Raw genomic sequence first — 24,138 nt, 5'->3', positions numbered from 1 at the left:
GGGAAAAGTGCAACAAAGTAGGAAAACTCCGGCGGCTTGACAGTTGCAGATTCCTCTGGTCAACGTGTGTTAACGTTATGTTATGTTGTTCAGCTTTATAATCTATAAACATGCAACATCCTGTCCCAAAACCCTCAAAATGTAAAAAAAAAACTTCCACTGGGAGAAACCTGAGGCGAAAACAGCAGAGAATTTTGTATGTAGAGTATGAACAACTTGAAGATGTACAGTACATTCAAATCCTGCGACGGAAATTATTCTAATATTGTGGATTATTGAGCCTGGGGTAAGGCAGGACCACTCCAGGGATAACCACCATCAGATGTAAGCACCATCCACAGAAACCTGTGAGGAGGGAAAGCACAAAGACTTGGGGGGGGGGGGGGGGGAAGGAAAAGTTGGTATTTTGACAGTATTGGTAAAGTGACTAGTAATGATAATAATAATTAAAGCTGCAAGCAACGATGAACGAGCCTTCGCCCCCCCTTGCATGTCGGGGGGGGCAGCAGTCAGGCAGTCAAAAAAATCAGTATGGGTGTGGGATTTGAACGGGTCTGTGCCTTCATAAACAGAAGGCCACACTTTTGCATTTTCCTTTTCCAATAGGTGGCGCTATCGGGTTGTAGCATAGTTACTAGGGGTGTAACGATTCATTTTAACAACGATTCAATTCGAATCGTGATTCATGGTTGCCGATTCGATTCATGGACGATCTGGGTTAATTTTAGAACGATTCGATTCGATTCAGTGACTTGAAATCAATTCAGTAACTTTACTGGACAGTGCAGGCAAAGTTTCTGAGATCCCTGTTGTTTCTTGTAAGGAAATCAGGTTTAAATTAATTATGGATATTATAAACAAGCAAACAACAATTGATGGAAAATCTATTAACCTTTTATTTGAATCAAGTGCCATTTTCCATGTAAACATTACACAATAATTACACAATGTTTGGATCAATTTACAGAACCCCGGATTTTCAACCACATTGTAGGGTCGCATGTCTTTACAGATAAACTTGGCAATTGTTACTGTGATGTTGAGTTTGGTGCTGGCGAGGCCTGAGGAGTCTGCAGAGCTGAGTTACCTGCTGCTGCTGCAGCGGTAACGCTGCTAGAGGTGCCTGACTGTCGGCGTTGTTTAATCCCACGCCGCCTTAGTAGATGGCCGGAAAGATTCGTCGTGTTTCCGTGGTTTTTTATTTGTCTTCTACATATTCTACAAACAGCGACCAACTTATTTAGAACACCTCAGTGTTTGCAAAAGCCAAAATGTTTCCACACGCTGGATCGATAAGTTGGTTTGTAAATGTCTCGCTCGCAGTCGTCTCCTCCACGCTGTGTTTTGTTGTTGTTCAGAGTTTTGCGCGGCTGCCGCTGCGTACTGATGACGTCACAGACAGGCAGACTGAATCGAGTAACGTTTAACGTGTCTAAAGTGCTAAAAAACAAATAAACAAACACATCCACACCGTTTTTGTACTTAAATCCAATTTGCAGTTTCCAAGTATCGATACAATCGATTATGTACCATTTCAATCGATTTGTAATCGATATATGTCGTCCGGAATGCCGATTTGCGGAGCACAGATTGATTCAGTTGGATCGCAGGAATATAGATCAATTAATCGATTCAGTGAATGAATTGTTACACCCCTAGTACTTACAGGAGAATCAGACGAATGATGGAAGGTGTGAACCTTATTCTATGAAGCTATACTCACAGCACTGTTTCCCCTCACCATTATACAGCCCGCTGAGCTCAGCACTAAAATAAAGGCAATTCATTTTGTCCAACATTTATATAGTATTCAGAACACTCAGCATTAAGCAGGACAGCATTAAAAGAGAATATCATTGCCATTATTATCAGGGCAATCAATAGATTAAAACAAAATCTCACATTTTCTAATTCATTAATCACGGTTAAAAATATGTTTTTCTTCTCAAGACTAAATCTTATAAATAAACGAGTATTGACTTCAGACAGCGTGTATTTTAGATGCTGTTGTTTTATTATATTGTAGCACCAAACGTTTCCAAACTACTGTCTTGTCAGTGACACAGCGATGGTCCTCTGCAGGGTAGATGTTGACAGAAGTAGCCTAGCTTAGCCTAGCAGCTACCAAATGGGCACTATCAGTGCTAATGTGGTCCGTCGCCAGAGAACAGAGCAGAAAGGTCCGACAGTCTTTAAACGGGTCTTCATGTTTTTGTGAAGCAGCGCGGCTTCAGCCTGCTAACAGTCAGCTAAACAGAGACAGCTGAGCTAAACTAACGAAGCCACATTCAAACTCGCCGAAACGTCCAATCATGTTGGTCACAGTGAGATATTTGACCGACTTGATTAATTATTTTCCAGCCTACTCTGCTCATATGGAGGAGAAATCGGCACAGCTGGATCATAGCTGTAGCCTCCCAATGACTCCACCTGGATCAAAGCAGTTGCTGGGGCTGCTTTATGATTACATTACATGTCATTTAGCTGACGCTTTTATCCAAAGCGACCTACAATAAGCGCATTTTAAGCCGATTTACAACTTGCTATAGCTAAGAGCCATTATAAGTATGATTAAGTGGTACAATTCATTAAGTGTTTTTAGTCAAGGTATAGATTGAAGAGGTGTGTCTTTAGTGTGCAGCAGAAGATGTTAAGATTCTCTGGGATCGTAAAGTTCAAATATTCTGAAAAAATCAGGGTATGCTCAGGGACTCAATGTAAACATATCCTTTTGGTGAGGACAAGCCAAATACTTTTGAAGTTATAGGTCTTTCAGTTTTAGGCACACCCCCTACAACATTCATTGGTCCATAACTTCGAAACCCAATGAGACATCAACAAGCTTCTAATAAGTTCTGATGCCAGTGAGCCAATAATGATTTACTGAAATGTTTGTGAAAATCGGAGCCAGCATCTAGGAGGAGTTAGCATATCAAGCCACACCCCCTCACAAAATTCAAAATGGCAGAAAATCTAGTTAGGTGCATTTGCATACCATGATTTACTTTTTTGTGGAGCATGTCCAAGAGCACATGTGTGCAAAATTTCAAGTCAATTGGTGAAACTGGAAAAAAATCTCCCAGAGGAAATGTCCCTAGGGGGCGTGACCCCTAAAATATCAAAATTCTTCACACTTCTGATGCGCATGCAACATTTCAAGAGTTTTTGAATAGGATAAAGGCCTCAAAAGTGCAATTGAATCGGTAAAATAATAAGAATAATTCTTCAAAACACAAAAGGGCTTTCGCCCGACTTTCAGTCGGCTCAGGCCCTAATAATTACTTGAAATACAATAGGTTCCTCTACAACTAGTCGTAGTGAGGACCCTAATAGTTCTTATTTACAAATATATTTGGTAAAACCCTGATTCAATCCAACAAGATTTAAACCAACCTTTCAACTATTTAAACATCCCTTGAATATCTTAAAATACTTTAAATTAAAAACCTGCTCATTTCTTTCCTTGATCCAAAAACACTTTTCACTACAAAGGTAACGGCTCCAGTTACTCTTCAATGAAGTTATACTTATACCAGTAGCACTATTTCACTCAAAGTACACACAAGTACTTTGTCGGTATGATTCTGAGGCAGTTTCCGCCATTTAAATACTTTATCTCTACACCGTCCCATAACAAGCAGGTTGTTACACTGGAATAAGGCGACAGTAAAGTAACCGTTTAAAAGTCTCACCAAACCGAAACAAATACTTAAAATACTGTGAGAGAATGAAACTGGTCCCCAAGTACACAACTGTAGTACAACTGTGTAACGAGTACAGATACTAAAAGTCAAAGGTCGTCGGGTACATTATGTAGAGGGTGGGTCTGCTCGTTGCTGCACATCTCTGTGGAGGATCCAGATGTCCTTGTGTGATTGGCTGCTTTCATTGATGTCGTTGTTGCTGCTACTCGTTCGTTCTGCTGTTGGTGGTGTTCTTGCTGTGGTTGTAAGGCATCTGGCTGCGGCTGCTGGAGACGGAGGCTCTGTGTCTGCTGCCCCCTGCTGCTTGGGACGGGGAGATGCGACTTCTAGTGACAGCGGCGGTCGGACGTCTGAGGGACGCATAGACACATTCTGATTTTGTCCTTTTTTACAGACGAGATTCAACATCTTTAAAGAAAAACACACGAGAAACACACGAGTCAATGATTTAAATCTACCAACTTGATGACTCGTTCCAGGAATAGTGTGTTTAACGCATTGTTATTATTGTGCAGCTGGAATTTTGTTCATCAAAGTGTGTAGTACAACAAAGATAAGGTCGTTGTTAATCTGTCAAACGTTGTGTAGCGTTGTGTATTTCATAGCGTTGTGTATTTCATAAAATCATGTGGGAAACACTGACCTGGTTACAATTAGTTGGTTATCTTTTATTATAATACGGGTAGATGAAATCCAGTGTTCAGATTGGTTGAGAGTGAGTTACGAGGGGTACATTATTGGGCAATAATGTACAGTTCACATTAACCAAAGCGTTCCATATCACTGCTCACTCAAAGAGGCAGGTTAGATTTTGCCGTTAGTTGACATTTTAGCTTTTAGCTTGTTGGTGATCGCCAAAAACCCCCCCAGAAATGCAGAAGATGAGGAGGATGTGGGAGATGCGGGCAGCGCGGCGTGGGGGTCGGGGGTCACATCGGGGTCGGCCTTCGTTGGGTGGCACAGGAGGAGACGCAGCGTGTCCACATGTCCGGAGCGCACAGCGGCGTGGAGAGTCATGCAGACGTCCTGCGGTGAGGTTGATTTATAACTAGAAAATGCATTTCCTGCTGAAAATGCGTTGGAATGCAAAAAGTTGAAAGCTGAAAAGAGTAGCTGAAACTTTTTAAAAATAGCTGAAAATACAGAAAGTTGAAGGGAATTTGAATACATTTGTTGGGAGAAATGGGAGAAGCTGAAAGGAATTTCAAATTGACTTGCTGAAAAAGCAGAAATGAAAACATCTTAAATGAATTTGAAAAATGTAAAAGAAATACAGAAATGAATATTGAAACATTGCTGTTAATACAGGCATAAGAATAGCTGAAATTATTTTAAAGAACTGCTGAAAATACAGAAATGGGAGAAGCTGAATTTCAATAGATTTTCTAAAAAATACAGAAGTTGCAGGAGCTTAAATGAATTAAAAAAAACAGAAATAACGAAAGCTGAGATGAATAAAAGGAGGTTTTAAATTGTTTGTAGTAATATTAGTAGCATTAGTTATAGTTTTAATTGTGGTATTAGTAGTAGAAGTAGGTTTAGTATCAATAGCAGTAGATAACAGCTGTAATACTAATACTATTAGCCATAGTAGTATTTGTAATGACATTAGTAGTAGTTGTAGTATTAATAGTAGTAGAAATACTAGTATTATGGTCGTAGTATACTACTACTACTAGCATACTACTACGCTAACCCTAAGTATCAGTTGTAGAACTACTAGAAGTACTAGTAATATTCTTTTAGTTCTACAACTGATACTTAGAGTTAGCGTAGTAGTATTTGAAAGAGCAATACGTATTTCAATGAAACCGCTTCATTCTGAGCTTCATGGTGAAGGTACAGATAATCATTGAGGCTTTTATTTCGAAATGATGGAATTTGGTGAGGGGGGGTTGGGAGACTGAATGATTGTTATTCAAACTAAGAAGTTATTAATTGATAGGCCTTATCACAAATATTACAGTAAGAATTCCCTCCATGGGGCTTTTATTTTGAAATTATTGGATGGGGGGGTTGATAGAGGGAGGGAGGGAGGGAGGGTGAGGAAGAGATAGAGAGAGAGAGGGGGAGAAATAGACAGACAGACTGACTGACTGAGTGATTAACAGTGAGTAGAGGTCAGGGTGGAGGGGGGAGGGGGGGCGAGTGTCTTTATCATATTGGTCTGTTGACAGAAAGCATAGCTGCGTCATGTGACTCCACTAATCAGGTAATAGGAGCAGCTGTGAGTCACAGACAGAGATACTGCAGCATGTGAGTCCGAGTAACCACGGCAACGACGCACCTGTGCTCATTAACGAGCTGCTGAACAGGGCAGAGACAGGACAGCGAGTTACACAGAATCCACACCTCAAACAAGTGTCCACCAGCGCAAAACTATAACAGCTATCTAAAAAATAAGAAGTTTGTGAGAGATCCAAGACTCTACTGAACGCAACCATGTGGTTTTTATGTCTATCCGGTAATAAATACGGCTCCTGTGGCAGTTTACAAAACGGGTAGCTTCTGGTTTTCTTAAGAAATATGTCGGCAGATTTGTATTGGAGCCTATGGAGCGTGAGACTGTCATGCCTGGAAAGCTAGAAAGGAGCTGAACATTTTAATATTTGAACGGTTTTAATAGCTGAAAGTGTGAAGGAGTTGAAAGGTGCCATGGGAGAAATAGAATAAGTTGACTTAAAGATTCGAAGAACAATACTTGAGGACAATCAGAGGATCTTTTTAGTCTTAGACTGCAACTTCTTAACGAGAACTCTGCTACTCCCGGGATTAATATTGTGTGTGTGTGTGTTGTCAGGCTGAAATTCAGGAAGACTCCCGTGGGCTCACCTGCTGTGGCCATGGGCGGCGGCGAGGTGTAAAGATGTGAATCTGTTTCCGGGCGATTCCCACGACAGCAGCAGCTTCACGCACTCTGACAGACACACAAAAAAACACGTTCTACACAGTCAACCGTTCTGTTGGCATTACGATACTTTCATCGTCTTTAAAATATGAAAAATGTGCTGCTGCCTTTCACAAGGAAAGAAAGAAACGTTTTGTTGGAGCAGCAGTGATAATAACACAAGTATAGCCTCACAGACATTGTTTATGTATCTGTGGGACTATTAGAAGAACAGTGCAGAATGAATCACACATAGATCACACACACATTCTCACATTAAAACCATTTCCATTTCCAACCATTTGTTTATCAGGCGGAAAAAAGACTAATCTTGATTCATTGAAACCGTTATGGGAGAAAGACTGAGTGTGTGTGTCCTCTGTGTGTAGATTCACCCACAATCCCTCAGCACAGTTGCCCTTCAGCTGCATTAGTCATGTTTTCAGATCAACGCTCCTTCACTGAAAGTGGTACTACAACAGCCCAGCAGGGAAGCAGATCCTGACAGATGCGTTGTGTGTGTAAATGGGTCTACGTGCATTCATTATTCTGTGTTTGTGTGACTGCATGCACGGCTACACCACCGGTGTGCATGTTTCAACCTTGGACCACAGTCTATCTCACTTGCTCAACGCCACACGAAGGGTGTTGATTTGTCTCTGTCCTCTTCCCCGCTATGCAACATGCTACACTCCTTGCTAAGGGACAATATGTAGCCCACTTCACCTGAGCTGGTGCAGAGTTCACGACAGGTTACTTATGAATACTGTGTACATCTGCTGGCATAATAAAAATGTATTTGCACCCTTAAACGCGTCTGGGTGTATTCCAGTAGACGGGACATCAGCGGTTGTGGACTATTCCACTGTGGTCGGTTTGTGCACAACTACAAGTGGACCACTAACAGCCGCCTCGAGGAGCGGCTTCCGTTACACAACATTTGCATGGGACAGTAATGATTGTTTCAGGTGGTAAAAACCCTTATGGTTACCTGGAAAACGGTTTGAATGGCTTGTAAATAAACCGCTTGGTTGCGAAAGGCATGAAATACAATGATTTTTTTTTCTTTGACGTATGACCATTGTATCAGCAGGAAAATGCACTTTGACCGCAGGAACTGATATTTAAAGATGCACAATAAAATTCAACATTTTTTATTCTCATGCACTCCAGGTCAAACCAACAAAACAGACTGAACATCAACATCTCATTTTCTTAGCCAGCGGAAGCAGAACAACGTTTTTAGTAGAGCTGAAAGGACAGTGGCTGTTTGTGGTGACAAAGCAGGTGGCAAGGAGCGTTTCTTCTAAAAAGCTGAAATGTCACAGGTTTGAGAGCTGAATCATTCGAATCGTGGTCCCTCTAAGAGACCTTCTTATGCAAGACATCCGTCCCTGAATTCAGTAAGGACAACAACTAAATGTCTGGACAAGAAACATATCCTTTGTGGAGACATATGAATTCCTTGGTTCTTCAATGTAAACCTTTACATCTATGTTTGTGTATTATTGTACCATTCCACACCTGAGAAAATGACCCACATTAGAGCCTTATTCAAACATCATGCTTTGATAAATGCCGACAGCGGTCAAGCATTATAGCAGTTTATTCAGACTGTGGAGCCTTGAGGCAGTTTGACTGAGTCAGTGAGGTTATTATAGTTTTGAATTTTTCACTAGTTTTTATTTTTATTTATTTTTGACTTTTTGGTTTCAATTTCAGTTTAGTTTTAATTAGTTTTTAAAGCGGGTTTGCTAGTTTAGTTTAGTTTTTATTTTTTGAAAATGCTTTTATTAGTTTCAGTATTAGTTTTAGTCTTCACCGCAGAATGTAACAGACCAAGGGGAGGGGGAGGGGCACAGTCAGGGAAAGCTTCATTTTTGATTATAACAGAATGCTCAAAATGAATTGTAGATACAAGCTATAATAAGTAATAAAAACTCAACAAAACATACCATTTTAAAAAATGTATTTAGGACAGATGAACAGCCATCCCCAAAAGACAATATGAAATATGTGTCAGTCAGTGTGTTTGTGTCATTAACCAGAAAAATTCCACTGGACAAAACAGTATCAACAACAGAACATAAAATGTAGATATGGGTACAAATATGTAAACAGTCTACACACGACGCAATAGCCAATAGACTAAAGACACACGTGAACAGCATGTACTAAACCCATTAATGAGCCACACATGACATTGCTTGGGAGCCGGGAGTCTCAGAGAGCTCAATCTGAAAAAAATCTAAAAAACCCAATAAAAACTCTAGAGCAGCGATTCCCAAAGGGTGGGCCGCGAAGGTACTGCAGGTGGGCCGCGAGAGGTCATTTAGAATAAATACGTTTTTTAATTTTCAATTTTTAAAAGTTTGAAATTAATATAAAAATATTTATGATGGGGCACATTAGGTATGTGAAACATTAGTTGATGAAGCACAAACAATTTAAACGGACAGATTAATAAAACAATAAGGCTCTCGCTCGAAACGGCTGCTCTTGTCCGCCTGTCGTTGTTCAATAAATGCGGCGCCCTCTTGTAGTATTAAAGTAAATATACTGCATTTTCCGCACTCCAAGGCGAACTTAAAAGGCTTTAATTTTCTCAAAAAACGACAGTGCCTTATAATCCGGAGCGCCTTATATATATGGATCAATTGGTTAATCGGTTGATCCATACTGGTTGTACACGGCGCTCAAGGCGCTCTGCCAAACATGCCAAAGCTCGGTCTACGACGGCGAGATGCTGAGCGGCGCTCAAGCGCGTGAGATATGGAGCTGCTTTCAGGGCGCGTCGGAGAAACAAAGCTGTCGTTCTCGCCAAGCATTTAATGAGATTAAAGAGCGAGAGAGAGAGAGGTGCCCTTTTCTCTACAGTAGCTGAACCATCTTAACGGGAAAATAAGTTATTCTAAAAGCAGCCGAAGATTTAAGGCGTGGATGGCGAGGGGGCGGCGGGAGCGGAGGCACCTCGCGACATCGATCGGACCCTGAAAGCACCGTCTCCACGTTACTGTCAAGTCGAAAACTCCTTCGAGCGCGAGCAGAGATTCTCCTCGCGAGCAACGAAGTTCACGTTTCGCAAGCGAGCAAATACCTCGCGGAGACCAACTTTTGCTCGCGGATGTTTGATTTTGGTTAAATTCTTAAGGTAATTTAATCATTATGTTTTGATCAGAGTTGTGATTAAAGGTTTGGGTGGGCCGCGAAAGATTTTCAGATTTCAAATTGCGCCGCGGCATTCTTGAGTTTGGGAACCGCTGCTCTATAGCATTGACAAAGACGAAAACTAAAGACATTTTCTCTATAATTCTATTGTATTTTAGTTAGTTTTGTAAAGACTCAATACAGTTTCAGTTAGTTATCGATTTTTAATAAAGGCTCATTTTTATTTTTATTTCAGTTAACAAAAAAAAACATCACACCTCGTTTTCGTTTTTTCGTTAGTTTTCATTAACGATAATAATCTTGGTGAGGACGACACAAATCAATAACTGCAATGACCACCTTTAGACCACCGAGACGTTCCCTCACACGTCTGATTTGCTGTGCAGATGATGTTTTCATACAGACTTTACGTCTATTTGTTGAAATCGTGTGGAAATGTGGGATTGACGCGCGACAAACAGGCGCAAAATAAGTGCTTGTCTGTAAGTGTCAATGATGTCGTTTTCAAAAAGTATGATTCACTGAAACCGGATGAGGTCCTTCAGCGTGCAGATAATGACTAATAATGACACTTGCAGGCAGACTGTGTGTGTGTGTGTGTGCACGCATAACTATTAATGTATTAACAGATTGACTTCATCGTCATTATCACAAAGGTGTCTGCCACGCTCACAGAACAACAGAATCCTTGTGAAACCTTTGTTTCAATACCGATCAATATGATCCGCCGGCCGATGCTCGACGACCACGCTCTTTAGAGTCGGGCTCCCAAACGCTGACAGGGATTTCACTCCCCCCGGGTTCACCAGTGATTTGGAAATGTACACATTGGTCCTTTGGACAGACATGATAAATGTTAAATATTAAACCAAAAACTAAAAACTGTGAGTAGTTTTTAGTTCTCCGATCAGATGGCGAAGGATTACGAGTCGCACTTGTGTGGAAAACGTTGCAACACGTTAGGAACACGAGTCAGAGGAATAGAAGTCGGGTACCTGCGTGCCGATTCTGAGCAGCAGCCAACAAGGCGGAGATTTGGTCGTGGTAGAGGTGGGGATCTTGGTCAAGGTGAGTGGGGTTGTTGGTGGTGGTGGTTGGGTCTGGTTGGTTAAGCAGCATTAACAATAAAGTGACATTTCCCTGGGAAGCAGCTTGGGGCAGCAGGGAGCGCCCGCCGTCCAGGGCAGCAGGCCCTCCGCCGCTTAGAGAGGAGACTACGGAGGGACACCAGCCTGCAGGGAGGGGGGGAGCAGCATAGGTTAAACAAGGAGGAGGAGGCGTCTAGAAGGGCTGAGCGTGGGAGAGCCAAGGCGTAAGTATTGCTCAAACACAAAAATATTGAATATCTAAATATTGATCTTGTTTTCTGGTGGTGATCAAGTTTAAATAAAGAACAAGTCACACTTCATCCATTTACGTTTCCTGAACATATACGTTTTATGTACATAAATACAGCATATGCTGAGATTGGGGGGTATGTTTATGAATAATAGCCCACTATTTTGTACATATTTTTGCGTAAATATCTCTGACTATGTTTTAATATGCACCAAAGTGAATCCCTTTCATATAAAGCCAAGCCCTAGCGTAGCACTTAAGCTACTGAGGCTAATGGCCAACGTGACCAATGAGACACAAGCTGTGCGTCACGTAACCTTCAGCTTGATTCTGACCAAACTAAACTTATAATTAATGAAGTACTCTGGGAAGAGTAATAAACCACGCGGTTGGTTTCTGAAGTAGCCTGAAGCTGATGTTGTCTAAATCCCGCGTGGTGTTACTCTGAACACAATGGAAGGATCACAGGGGAATTGTGGATAACAGAGGTAGACGGGTGCTCATTCAGAGACAGAAACTCCGTCGTCCGTCAACCACATCTCGCCCTTCAGATCCACTGCCGAACTTAAAAAATAAACAATTTTTACTTTCTTATCAAACTTATTTAAAGTCCAGATTCCCTCCATGACGAATATTCTGTTTTCATTCGAGTGGAAAAGCAACTTTTCTTCACACTGAATAAATGCGTATTCTTTTCCATTGGACAAAAGTTCAATCTACTGTCTGTGAAACACGGGTTGAATATGTGCCGTCTATAAACACTTTGGGATCTCCACGACAGTTATTAAAACACAAATCCGGAGTGAGACAGAGTTATGGACATTTATTCTTAAATAGGCTTTATAAGGATGTCCAAGATCAGTCGCCCACTATTTTCACTACATCGGTCGTCGTGGCGCAGGGGTTAGAGAAGGTGTGCTGGGAAGCACAAGGTTGTTGGTTCGATTCCAGGCTGCCCCATGTTCCATGTCAAAGTGTCCCTGAGCAAGACACCTAACCCCTAATTGCTCCCCGGGCAAAAATGTGAAAAAGCTATGGGTTTAAAGTGTAATGTAAGTCACTTTGGATAAAAGCGTCTGCTAAATGACCTGTAATGTAATGTAATGTAAAAGATGGTGATGATGAAATGAAAATCATGCTGTATTGAAGAAGAATTGAAACTAGAGATTGAGACCATAAACCTTAACCAATACGAATATCAGAAGTAATTGTACATTCACATATATGAGTCGGATAATTAAGACCTTAGAAGAAATAAAATTACTGTAAATTGTAAAAGTAATTTACTGCTACACAGTTAATTGAGTTAGAAAGAGGATAAAACATCCACAAAACATAAGCAAGATGTTCTCCCTCTAATGAAATGTCTGTGATTAAATCAACATGTGACAAAAGATTAACGGCCAGATGACGGTCAGCACTCTATTTATATAGTGGAGTAGGAATAGAAATACAAACGGCGTACTGAATTCTAATTGAGCACCACAGGGGCAAAGCAGAAAAAAGACCCAGTCGCTGTTTCCAGTAAACCAGCTGAAAGCTAGCAATGCTCCTATTATCCACGGATTTAAATATATGCTATACGGTTGAGTACGTCATCGTCGGTCTTTACTTTTCTGCAAAGCACCAAATAAAAAGATCTAATTAAAATAACTAGATCAGGTACAGACCTGCAAGTGTACTTTGTCACATTTCACAGGTACATTTCAGTCCAGTTCATTGCGCTTTGGTTCTTGTATTTTTACTGTAGGTTCATGTTCATGTAATCATGTTTACAACTAGTCTGTCGCTTCGAGATAATTTAAATTAGAATTGTTATCTGAAAACTCAATGATCAAAGTTGTAATAAACTGGAATTATTCTTCACCCAACTATATGTTCAAATTTAGCCAAGCACCAACAGCACGTCACACAATAAATAAACATTTGTCATCTAAATGACAAACAGCTGTGGCTGGAAAGGGAGGTGAGGTGAACGAATTAATGGAAGCTGAAGGACGTGCAGGAGGTGGAGGAGTGCTAGATGCATGCTACTAGAGGATGGAGGAGGGGGAGAGAGCAGTCTCTAGTATCCGCTTCAGAGAGGAAAAGACGAAACCAATCTGACCACTGGACGTAAACGTTTGCTGTGTCCCGCTGAGGGACGGCTCACCTCTAGACCTGTGACAACATGGCAGATGAAAAGTGCCCCCACTTTAAGGGGATTTAAGGGGCGGAGGAGGAAGGAAAGGAGGGAGAAGTTGACAGAGAATGCAGCAAGAAGTCTGAAACGAACTGTGTGCTATTCTGCCTTGTATTCCTGTGGTTGGATCGCCTGCTACCTTACCGCTACGCTATCGTAATGCTAGGCTAATGCTACACTATGCTAGCGCTGGGGATAGACAGTCAAAGAAGAGAGGAAGCGGGTAGATCTGGATGGAGATGGAGGGTGGAGAAGCCTCTTTACCTGATGCTGTTGCCAGGGGGCTGCCCGCTGAGGCTCTGGGGCTACGGGAGGATGGAGCGCTAATGGATGAGGAGGTGGAGGGGGGGTTTATGGAGGAGGGGCTACTGACAATGGTGGCGGGGCGGATGACGGGGGGAGACTCTGCACATGCCGCCTCCAACTGGCGCTGAGGGCCCTGGCCTGAGCGGGAATGGGGGCAGGCACCCACCTGAGAGGCCGTCAGGGCTGGGACCAGGTCCATGGCGGGTTTGGGCGGCAGCTGGGGCGTGGCCGGTCTGAGCCCGCCCCCCACGGAGCGCCCGCTGTTCCCCAATCCCTTCATGGGCGGATGGGAAGGTGATGGGGTCTGGGAGAGCCCCGGCTTTTTGGGAGGGATGGGGGGTGGGTTTCCTCGGCCGATCCTGGCCACCGTGGGCGACTTGATGCTGATGGGATGGCTGAGGCGGCCGGGGAAAGGCCCGCCCTCCGAGGTGGAGTGGGGCAGGCCCAGACGCAGCACTCCACCACCTCCCGCCGGTGGGCAGGTGAAGCGCGAGAGGACCTGCGTGACGGTGTGGCGCGCTTGCTGCTTGGCGGCGAAGTTCTCCCTGTTGGTGGGCGTTGGGGAGAGGTCACGGGCCGGGGGGGTCTGGGACGCCGTGCCGTTTTGGTCCTGTTCCTGGAACTTGTAGCGGGCCGCCTGGACACGGGGGCTGACCCCGGTGGGCAGGCCGTGCGTGGCTTGGCCCTCGGTGCCGCTCTCCGTCTGCACTAGTCCCCCCGAGTTGCTGTGGACGATCCCCCGGCCGCCAGTCTTCGGCAGACTCAGGCCTACATAGTTGGTGGCCGTCGGTTTGACGGGAACGGCGAGGCGGTTCTTCTTGGGACCCTCCACCTCGGCAGGGGGCAGGTCCGTTTGGCTGGACGCTGTTCGAGAACTAATGGGCTCCATGGCAATAGAAAGAGACGTCACAATTTGGGGTTTGGGTGCCGGGCTGGTGGGAGGGGCGGAAGGTTCAGCTGCGGCGGCTGGCTGGGCAGCAGTGAGGGCCCCGTCCTTCCCGTCGGGCCGTTCAGTCATGAGCTGCTCCACCTGCTGCCGCAGACTCTGTCTCTCGGCCTTGTCATGGCCCAGCCTGGCGCGCAGCTGCTCCCGCTCCGTGTCGAACTCCGACAGCTGCTTCTCCATCTTGGCCTCCATCTGCTGGCCGCGCTTTCGCTCGACGCCCAGCTCCTCCTGCAGGCGGCCAGAGGAGCGACCCTCCTCGTTCAGGCGGGCCTGGAGCTCGTCGAAGCGCTGCGACTCCTCCACTACACGCGTGGCGAGCTGCTTGCACTCGCGCACCAGCATCATGACGATGTGCTTGTTCTCCTCGCGCTCGTCCTTCAGCTGCGCCGACAGCTTGCGGTGCTCTTGCTCCAGACTCTGGAGCAGCAGCTTCTCCATCTCCAGCTGCCAGGAGGGGAAGAAGAAAAAGGAGAAGTCAAGGGGAGCAATATTTTACTGAAACGGGACAGCTTTTAATCCACTATTCAATTAAACCAAAGTGGTCATTGTGATGTTTTACACATAATTCTGTCATAGCCCATTTGTAAGATGACAAACACTAAACAGTTGTACATGGCGGTGACCTAAGAACATCTCCATCATTGCCAGCAGCCCGTCCACCGGGTTGGAGCAGAATAGAGGCGATGAATCAGGCCGTTACAGCCGAAGGTGGACGGCTTGATTTCATGATTTAATGATCAGATTCTTTACAAGAGGGAACGCTAAATTGGGAAGTAGTAAGAATGAATAATAGGCCGCATTGCAATTTGGTTACATTTTGATTATTGGTGCAGGACAACCACTGCATGAAAAGTGGGATTTTCGTCAGTATGCGGCACTAGATTGTCGTGGAATTTCAGGTTCACGTCCCAATTGACGTGGGCCTCCCTTGGCAGTTGTCCCCCCATGACCCCCCTCCTCCTAATTCTAGGGGAGGCTTTGACATGTAAATGAAAATGCTGTGAGCTATACAAATGCAAATCAGGGTTGCAGAGGGAGTTTTAGCGCAGGTGACATTTTTTTAAAAGGTAAGAAAATCTCTGGTACAAATAGATCAGGCTCAGTAGCCTAATTATAGACTCTTACATTTTAGCTTGAATTGATTTAATTAATTAAAATATGCTAGATTACTGTGTACGCCATTAGCAATTGCAAATGTTATGCAAAAAAGATACACAGAATAACTTCATATTTGGGGTTAAAAAATGAGTTTTAATCAAGGTAAAATGAGCATTCCATGCAAACAACATTTGAATCAGCATGAGGGGTCTGCAGAGATCACAGTCTCCTAGAGCTCAACTACAGTGCATAGTGGCAGGACTACAGTGACCTTTTCTTTGGTCTTAAATGCACAGAGGATGTATTAACCACATATCTTCTAGCAATGCGCTCAACTGGCAGAAATGATGCTGTATGACGTGTCTGTTCCCTGCAAGCCGCAAACTTCTATTGGCTTTCCATAAAAATGTCTGTCCGGGTGGAGATGAAGCCAGGAAACTTGTGCAAGAACATGTTTAAATGCCGTACCCTTTGACACAACATTAACAACTATAAACTGCTTTATAATGGCTAGTCGTAGTTCTGCTAGAGGGTCAAGGACGGGTTCCTCAAAACTGTTAGTGTTTCCACACCACTTAGCATGAACACATGCTGACCTTTATGCTCTGCATCTATCGATTGAGTAAGTTACATTCATATATGTTACCCGTTTAATGTCATGGCAAAACAGTCAACCTCAGTGACACAAGGGTACATCTGATGATACATTGTCAACGTTGCATGTCTGTCAGACTCTAGAGTGTCTGGTGGAATGGAGAAAGAGGCACCACTGTACAGTTTTCTAGTGAAAGTCGTTCTGCTGACACCAAAACACTGCTTTACATAAAGCATATCAGCTGTTTCAAAGTCCCAACCATTTGTCTTCCTAAAATACAGGTCCTTCCGTATAACAATAACCTTGTATGTGATTGGAGGACCCTTAAACTCCTCGTCCAATCACGTGTGAGGTCATAGGCATGACTGATACAGCAGTACTTGCAAGACGAGCATACAAACAGACACGTGTGTGTTACTATATTCAGAAGAACTGTATCTCCAGTTCCTTTGTTTGGTTTTTGCTGCTTCGTGAATAATGGCTGGACGACGTCTCGCGTTCAACTCGCCTTCAACTCCTCTCCGCGGTCACCAACTTTCGGCCAGTCCGCAGACAGACGAGAAGAAGCTGCTGAAAGCTCTCAGTGGATCGTCTCGTCACTCCAACAACAAACTGCCGATATCAATGAGCGGTTCGCTCCACTGGAGCGTACGGGACTCTCCAGGTTTCTGTCCATAGAGTTGAGAATGGCGGCTCTGGAGGAACTGACTCAAAGAAGAGGAGACGGGCGCACAATCCCAAGATAGCGGTAAGAATGCGTTCCATGACTGCAAGCTAAGCTAAAAGTAGCGTAGTCTCAAACGAAAGCTAAGAGTAGCCTAGTAGCCTTACAAGTGAGCAGAAACAGCTTTATTAAAGTGTATTTTCTTTGCCGTGTCGTTTACAGGAAGCGCTGCGCCGTCTTCACAACTCCGAGACGAATTACAGGCGCTACGAACCGGAGCAAGGGTAAGATTTAAAGAATATGCTTTCATTCTGCGGTATAAGGAAATATATACGTATAGATACCATAGGATGGATACCGATCATAACTGTACATTTTGTTTTCACAGACTAATCTCGCCTCATAATGAGGCGGTGACCTCGTATTTGCTCCGGGAAAAAGTCCAGATTTCGATTTAGATAAAGACATCATTGTGTGTAAGTGACACTGTTTACTGTTTCTCCTTCCTTGTTAAATGTTACTGTGACTTGCGTTTGATTTTTTCTATATTCATACCACACTCATTTAATTGTTTTCCAGCCGCCGAATTCAGTCGAGCGAGAAGAAAGAGGGTCAGAGTTTATTTGCTGACTTTTTTTCAGGTGCATTGATAGATGTGTTGTGTCCGTACGCATCGCATCGCACAGTACTGATTCATTGTTGTTTTTACAGCTGCTGGAATCGAGACAAAGTGTGCTGGCTGATGACGAGGTGGAACTCTGGAAATCCGCCACCGTAGAGCTCACGTCGGACGGAGGGGACGGCGTCGTTGGCGGGGTCTCGGGGTGGATTGTACGGTCGCCACACACACGAGGCGCCTGCACAACAGACCTGCCTCGGAAAACACGCTGCCAGTGACGGTCTACAACCCCGAGGAGGCAAACGGACAGTTTACTGAGCTGTAGTTTTTTAAACCGCCTTTACCCAAGTGTGGGCAGATCCTCACTTTGTATGTAGTTGTTGTTTGTGTGTTGTTAATAAAGCTCTTTCTTTGCATAAACATGTTCCTGGCAAATGTTAATTTCCTCTATAAATTCATTGATGTCCTGGTTGGTATCCTAATAATAGTGTAGTAGCCTACATAGGATAACAATGAAATGAATATACAGCATAATATGAATATATAAATATATAAATGAAATGATCCGGGTGACCAATAGCGACAGATCTGCCAACCAATCACGAGTGATTTTACTTGTTTGAAAGTTGTGGTTTCATCCAATCATGAGCAAGGAAACTCGAGCCTGGTCTGCCCAGGTGTGGTTTTGCTGCCAATCACGAGTGATTTTACTTTTGAAAGTTGTGGTTTCATCCAATAAGGAGTAAGGATATTCAAGCCCACTCGGCTCGGCCACCCACGGTTTTCGCTGCATTCATATTCTAATTCGGGCCATTCGCACCTCCGCCAGCTCTCCACATACGTCATGGTTCGTTTCCGACAATTTGTGGCACAGACAAACGCGACATGCGCGGGTTGCAAATTGTCGGAAACTGTCGGAAATTAGGGAGATTTCCGGGCGTTTACGGGGACGAAAATCTCACTTTTCATGCAGTGAACCAGCTTATAGAAACGGGAGATGAAATAAAGTGTCACTCCCACCACCTGCCTTTCCCCAGGGGTTGTAACCCATATTTTAGAACCCTAGAGATCAATCTAAATAAGAAATATCGTTCACGTAATTTAAAAAGTGTTTCTCTTGTTCCATTGCTCACATTCTGCAATTCAAGGGTTTATTGTTCACACTTTTAAGCGTCATTTAGCTGACGCTTTTATCCAAAGTGCATTCAATCATAGAGATACAAACTCAGAAGAGCAAGAAACAAGAAAGTGCAATTTACTAAAATAAGCCAATTTACAATGTGCTATATATAAGTGACTATACAAGTACAATTTAAGTGCTACAGTTTGTTAGTCTTTTAGTGGAGGTAGAGTCTGAAGAGGTGTATCTTTAGTCTGAAGATACATTCACAGCATGGTACGTGAGCACCAATGTTTTGAACTGGATGCGGGCAACCACTGGTAGCCAGTGAAGAGAGCGGAGGAGTGGAGTAGTGTGGGAGAATTTCGGAAGTCGAGCTGCTGCATACCGGATGAGCTGCAGAGGTTGAATGGCGGTAGCAGGGAGACCTGCCAGGAGGGAGTTGCAGTAGTCCAGGCGTGAGATGACAAGAGTCTGAATCAGTACCTGCGCTGCCTTTTAAGTGAGAAGGGGACGTATTCTCCTGATGTTGTAGAGCGTTTATCTACAGGATTGTGTTGTCGCAGTAGTATTGGGAGTCAGGGAGAGTTGGCTGTCGAGTGTCACACCGAGGTTCCTAGCGGTCAAAGTGGGCGTTAACACGGAGTTGAAAAAAGCCAAAGTTGACCGTTAGGTCCTGGGTCGGAGAGTCTTTTCCCAGAAAGAGAAGTTCAGTCTTGTCGGGGTTGATCTTCAGATGGTGGGCGGACATCCGCTGAGAGATGTCAGTCAGACAGGCAGAGATCTGCGCCGCCACCTGGGTGACCGAGTGAGGGAAGGAGAGAATTAGTAGGTGACATCGCCGTAGCTGTGGTAGGAGAAGCCATGCGAGCGAATGACAGCGCCAAGAGAGTTGGTGTAGAGCGAGAAGAGGAAGGGACCCAGAACGGAACCCTGAGGAACTCCAGTAGTAAGAGGACATGGTTCCGACACAGATCCTCTCCAGGTTACCTGGTAGGTGCGGCCGTTGAGGTAGGACGAGAGAAGTTCCTGAACGGAGGAGATAAGGATCTGGTGTTTGACTGTGTCAAATGCAGCATAAAGGTCCAGAAGAATGAGGAGAGAGGAGAAAGAGTTTTGGATAAAAGGGGAAGAAGAGAGACCGGTCTGTAGTTGTTTTCTTCAGAAGGGTTGAGAGTAGGCTATCGTGTGAGATTGTGTCGAAGTTGGTCCTAATGCCAGAAAAAGGGTGATGGCAAGTAGTAAATTGGCTTATTTGATGAAATGTTTCTTGATCTTCTTGGTTTGTATCCTTATGGTTGAAATGCACTTATTGAAAGTCGCCAAGTTGCCAAGCCGCCCCGTCCATTATGCCCATGAACCAGAGAGTTACGACCTCATGGATAATTCAGCAGCCCCCTTGGAGGGCTGGGGGGGGTAAAAATGTCACGGATGGTCCGGGTGAAGCTCAGTCCACCTAGCAACCAGCACGCAGAGCACGTGTCTTCATGCTGTAATGGTTCCAGCAGAGGGACGTGGGGGGTTCTTTACAGGTCAGGCACAACTGTGCAATCAGAGGGGATTTACCTCAGGAGGTGAGAGGGTAAGCCATCATATCGATTGCTACTCACACGTGAGCCTCATTGGCTGACACAGGTCCTTTCTGTCTCCTCTGGCACTCTGAAGGGGGATAGATATTCTGTTGTCCTTCCAACTCTTCTATTGTGGTTATTTGCATTAAAATACAGCGTTCAAATGAGTGGGAAATAAAGAGTGAAGTAAAGAATCAGCACTGTTGATAAGGTGCATTTCTACCCAAAGTGTCACTTTAAAAGCACTCGTGCTGTGGCATCGGAGGAGGAAACCGAGCTGTTACGTGACATTATTCACCATCACTGCGAAGCAGCGGAAAAGCTTCCGAAAGAAATGTCCTCATTTGTTAGTTGTCAGTGTGAGCTGCGAGCGATCTTGGAGGACAAAAGGAGATCCGTGACTCAGTGCCACTGAGGAAAAAGAGATATTAGCTATTATATATTATAAGAGTTGACATACGGCTCTGGATTCGAGACACAACACATTTTGTTTTCCTACTCCATCGAGTTGTTTAAATGCAGACGCATCGATTCTCTCAGGTGAAGCAATTTGATGCGTTGACGACTCGGTGTGTGGTCTCTGTTGTTATCACAGAGTTCAGGGACAGGACGCACACAGCATTGTCTTTATTACTCATGTCCATCCAATAGACACCACAAAGCAAAATGCAATAAAAACACAAGCACTTCAATCAAAATGTGTTACTGGATTCTTAACGGGGTTACATGCGTCCTGTCTCACATTCTGCTGTAAGCTGCCCACGTTTGTGTCGCTTTGAATCACAGAACACCTTTCTAGTTTTTGTGATGTTTTTAATTTAAAGAAAAACCTTGGACAGGAAACATTTTCCTTGGGGGACAATGATGTTAAGATAAAGAGCGAGATATAAAATAGAAATTACTCACTACATACACACACACACACACACACACACACACACAGACACACTGTTGTTCCCATCCTCAGGTTTTAATTATACGCTGAAAACATCAATGCACACGTTTCTTCCTCCATTTGAGTCGCATATAAAAAAACACAATCGGGGAGAAAGAAGAAGAAATCTCTACTACAACACTAATCAATCATCCTTTCAGCTCTTAACCCGATAACAAGGAATATGAAGCTGGTTCTCAACACCAGACTGTTACTTTCCTCCTCCATCCTTCTCATCCTCCATCCTACTCCATCCTCCTCTATCCTCCTCCATCCTCCCCCTTTATCCTTGATTCCCCTCCTCCACCCTACTCTATCCTCCTACATCTTCCGCCTCCATCATCCTCCTCCATCCTCCTCACTTACCCTCTTCTGGCGGCTCTCGGCCGCGGCCAACTGGGCCGACATGCGCTTTTGCATCTTCCTGCAGTGGCCCATGACGGCCTCCAGGACGGAGATGGGGCTGGAGCCGAGGGGACGGCGCTCATTGTCTCCTCCGGGGGGCCCGCACTCAAAGTCCCTCTGGAGGGCCATGAAGGGGTCGGTGAGGCTGTGGTGACCGTACCGGTCCTGCGGGAACACCTCCTTCCTTTGAGCCTACACACGCAACGAGGAGGGGAGAAAACATCACTCAACTTGTTCCAAAAAAAAATTACTGGAATGCTGCAAATAGTTCAAATGTGGAATCGAGGACAGCCAGACACAAATTTGATTTATTTATATCAGCGGTTCCCAAACTCAAGAATGCCGCGGCCCAATTTGAAATCTGAAAATCTTTTGCAGCCCACCCAAACCTTTAATCACAACTCTGATCAAAACATAAACTAGGGATGATTATATGACCTTGACCTTATAAAAATATATTAACCGACAATGTATGTTTTGTATACCATTTTCTCCGGAGCTCATATATATTTACTACATATTTATTTACAAGAGGGTGCCCCATTTGACATATTTTTATATCAATTTCAAACTTTTCAAACTTGGAAATTAAAAAACTTTTAATTTATTTATTTATTGTAAATGACCTCTTGCGGCCCACCTGCAGTACCTTTGCGGCCCACACTTTGGGAATCGCTGATTTATATCTTATTTCTCTCACCTAGGAGCCCAGAGTCAAATTAACAAGTAGAATATTATGAACATGAAGATTGAATTTCTCTTTTTTATCCCTCGAGTGCACTAAACTCACCTTAAATGAGGTCTTAGATATTTTTTTTCTGTATTTGAATATGCATTTTTATTGTATTAGCAGAAATGGAAGTTCATTTTACAACCTTTTGTATTTAATCACATGAATTTGATATTGTTGTGACCTCCCCTTATATACTCTTATTGTTTTTTTTACAAAGCTGTGTTTATGTATTTTTAAATGTATAGCATAGTATTATGTTGTACTGTGCTAATATTAGGCTACTTATTCCTGACAACAATGAGATTCCACCGTTACAATGAGTTAGAAACTGAGAGCTTCATTAATCTGTTCTGACTATGACTAGAATTACATTTCACTCAAATAGAAATTTATAAGAAACTGGGACGTACTATACACACGAGTGACATGTGAGTAAAAGTTGCCATGTGGTGACAGACAGCAGATGTGACACTACCAAAATAAAAGCATGACAAAGATAAATCCAATGTGCAAGTTGTTTAAACTATTTATTGTATACAACTGCTTTTACCTTTTTGTAAGGACATATTCTATAAAAGTTGTTTATTTAAGCCAAGGCATTAATAGCAATCACGCAAATAAATTACATATTGTATTACATATTTTAATATCAATTAAATAAAAGTATAATAACAAGAATAAATAAAAAATATTATGCAGCGTATTCAAAGAAATCAAAGAAATCAAAACTACACAAAAAAGGATATTGTTGATTGTAGTAAATTTGCCCAAAGATAATCATGACAGAAAATATTTTCGTCTAACTGGCTCTTAATCCTAGCGACTACAGACGGAAGAAGAAAGTAGAGCAGCTGCACAGAGACCAACCCTGTGACCCAGAGAGGACAAGCAAACCCTGCTGACTAAGGATGTGCATCTCCATCACTGAGGACGATGCGATACACATCTCGATACACTACCAACGATCCGATACATTAAAGCAGCTACTAATGCGATTAGATCCGATTCAGCCCTATTGCGATGCAGTGCGATTCGACACGATGCGATTCAACGAGATGTGATGCAAAATAATATAATTCTATGCAATTTAATATGGTACATAATGATTTATTTATTTGTCAGACAAAAATAATAAACAAGGTCTCTGACAAAAGATAACATGTATGTGTATATGTGTGTGTGTGTGTGTGTGTGTGTGTGTGTGTGTGTGTGTGTGTGTGTGTGTATGTGTGTAAGTGTTCTCTTAATGTAACATTTTTTTGTGAATAGCTTTCTACTTTAATGTGGTACCTCGGCTCCAGTATATTGAGGAGGTATTGTAAGCCCTCGTTTTCAACAACACTGTAAGGCTGTATATCTTTACAGATAAGTAAGGCAATGGCTTCGGTTATTTCCTTTGATCTAGTTGAGTTGGTAGCCAGCAGGGCATGAAAAAAAGTGGCAATACTTTTCTCAGTGTGCTTGACAGGTGTATTGGTAGAGCTCGCCACTGTAGCCATACCTGAATCTGATGAGGAGGCAGACGTCTCACCATGTCGCCTCTTCAGGTCCGTCCCTAAATTAGTTGTGCTGACGGTGTACTTTATGGCAGCACGACATATTTTACAGATGGCATGGGATTTATTAAATTTCCCATCTTTCTTTGGAAATCCAAAGTGTTGCCAAACCTTGGATTTATTGTTTTCGGGATGTCTAACACTCCATCCGCCATGGTAACGCTCTCCCACACTCTCTCCTCCAACTCGCGCGAGACTTCACGATAATCGGCCACTGACAGCAGTGGAGATGAGTGCGCTTAGAAACAGTTAGAGGGGAGGCATCTATCTAAATATAAAATTATTTGTCACAAATCGTTGGACACATTTCTA

The 24,138-nt window shown here is 43.5% G+C and overlaps 1 protein-coding gene and 1 long non-coding RNA gene across 8 annotated transcripts in view; one reads left to right on the top strand and one right to left on the bottom strand.

Annotated features, from left to right (window-relative positions):
* Positions 1-1,995: 1,995 nt before the first annotated feature.
* Positions 1,996-24,138, bottom strand: part of LOC120812615 (cortactin-binding protein 2-like) — a 65,532-nt gene continuing 43,389 nt past the window's right edge. For 2 of the 7 annotated variants that reach the window (XM_078097379.1, XM_078097377.1), the window contains 5 exons: positions 21,499-21,729; positions 13,544-14,975; positions 10,755-10,991; positions 6,537-6,621; positions 1,996-4,730 (listed from right to left, as the gene is read on the bottom strand). In XM_078097379.1, coding sequence (XP_077953505.1) covers positions 4,718-4,730; positions 6,537-6,621; positions 10,755-10,991; positions 13,544-14,975; positions 21,499-21,729 — 1,998 coding nt within the window. In that variant the 3' untranslated portion in view covers positions 1,996-4,717. Of the gene's footprint in view, positions 4,772-6,536; positions 6,622-10,754; positions 10,992-13,543; positions 14,976-21,498; positions 21,730-24,138 lie in introns of all 7 variants that reach the window. The other 5 variants (XM_078097378.1, XM_078097380.1, XR_013454712.1 and 2 more) reach the window with 4 other exon arrangements.
* Positions 16,574-17,927, top strand: LOC120812618 (uncharacterized). Its single transcript, XR_005710675.2, has 5 exons — positions 16,574-16,972; positions 17,111-17,172; positions 17,277-17,364; positions 17,468-17,499; positions 17,600-17,927. It is a non-coding gene; the product is annotated as an uncharacterized LOC120812618 (long non-coding RNA).

The sequence above is a fragment of the Gasterosteus aculeatus genome, chromosome Y (assembly GCF_964276395.1).
Source record: "Gasterosteus aculeatus chromosome Y, fGasAcu3.hap1.1, whole genome shotgun sequence".
Classification (NCBI taxonomy): domain Eukaryota; kingdom Metazoa; phylum Chordata; class Actinopteri; order Perciformes; family Gasterosteidae; genus Gasterosteus; species Gasterosteus aculeatus.
This window is presented reverse-complemented; position numbering and strand designations above follow the sequence as displayed.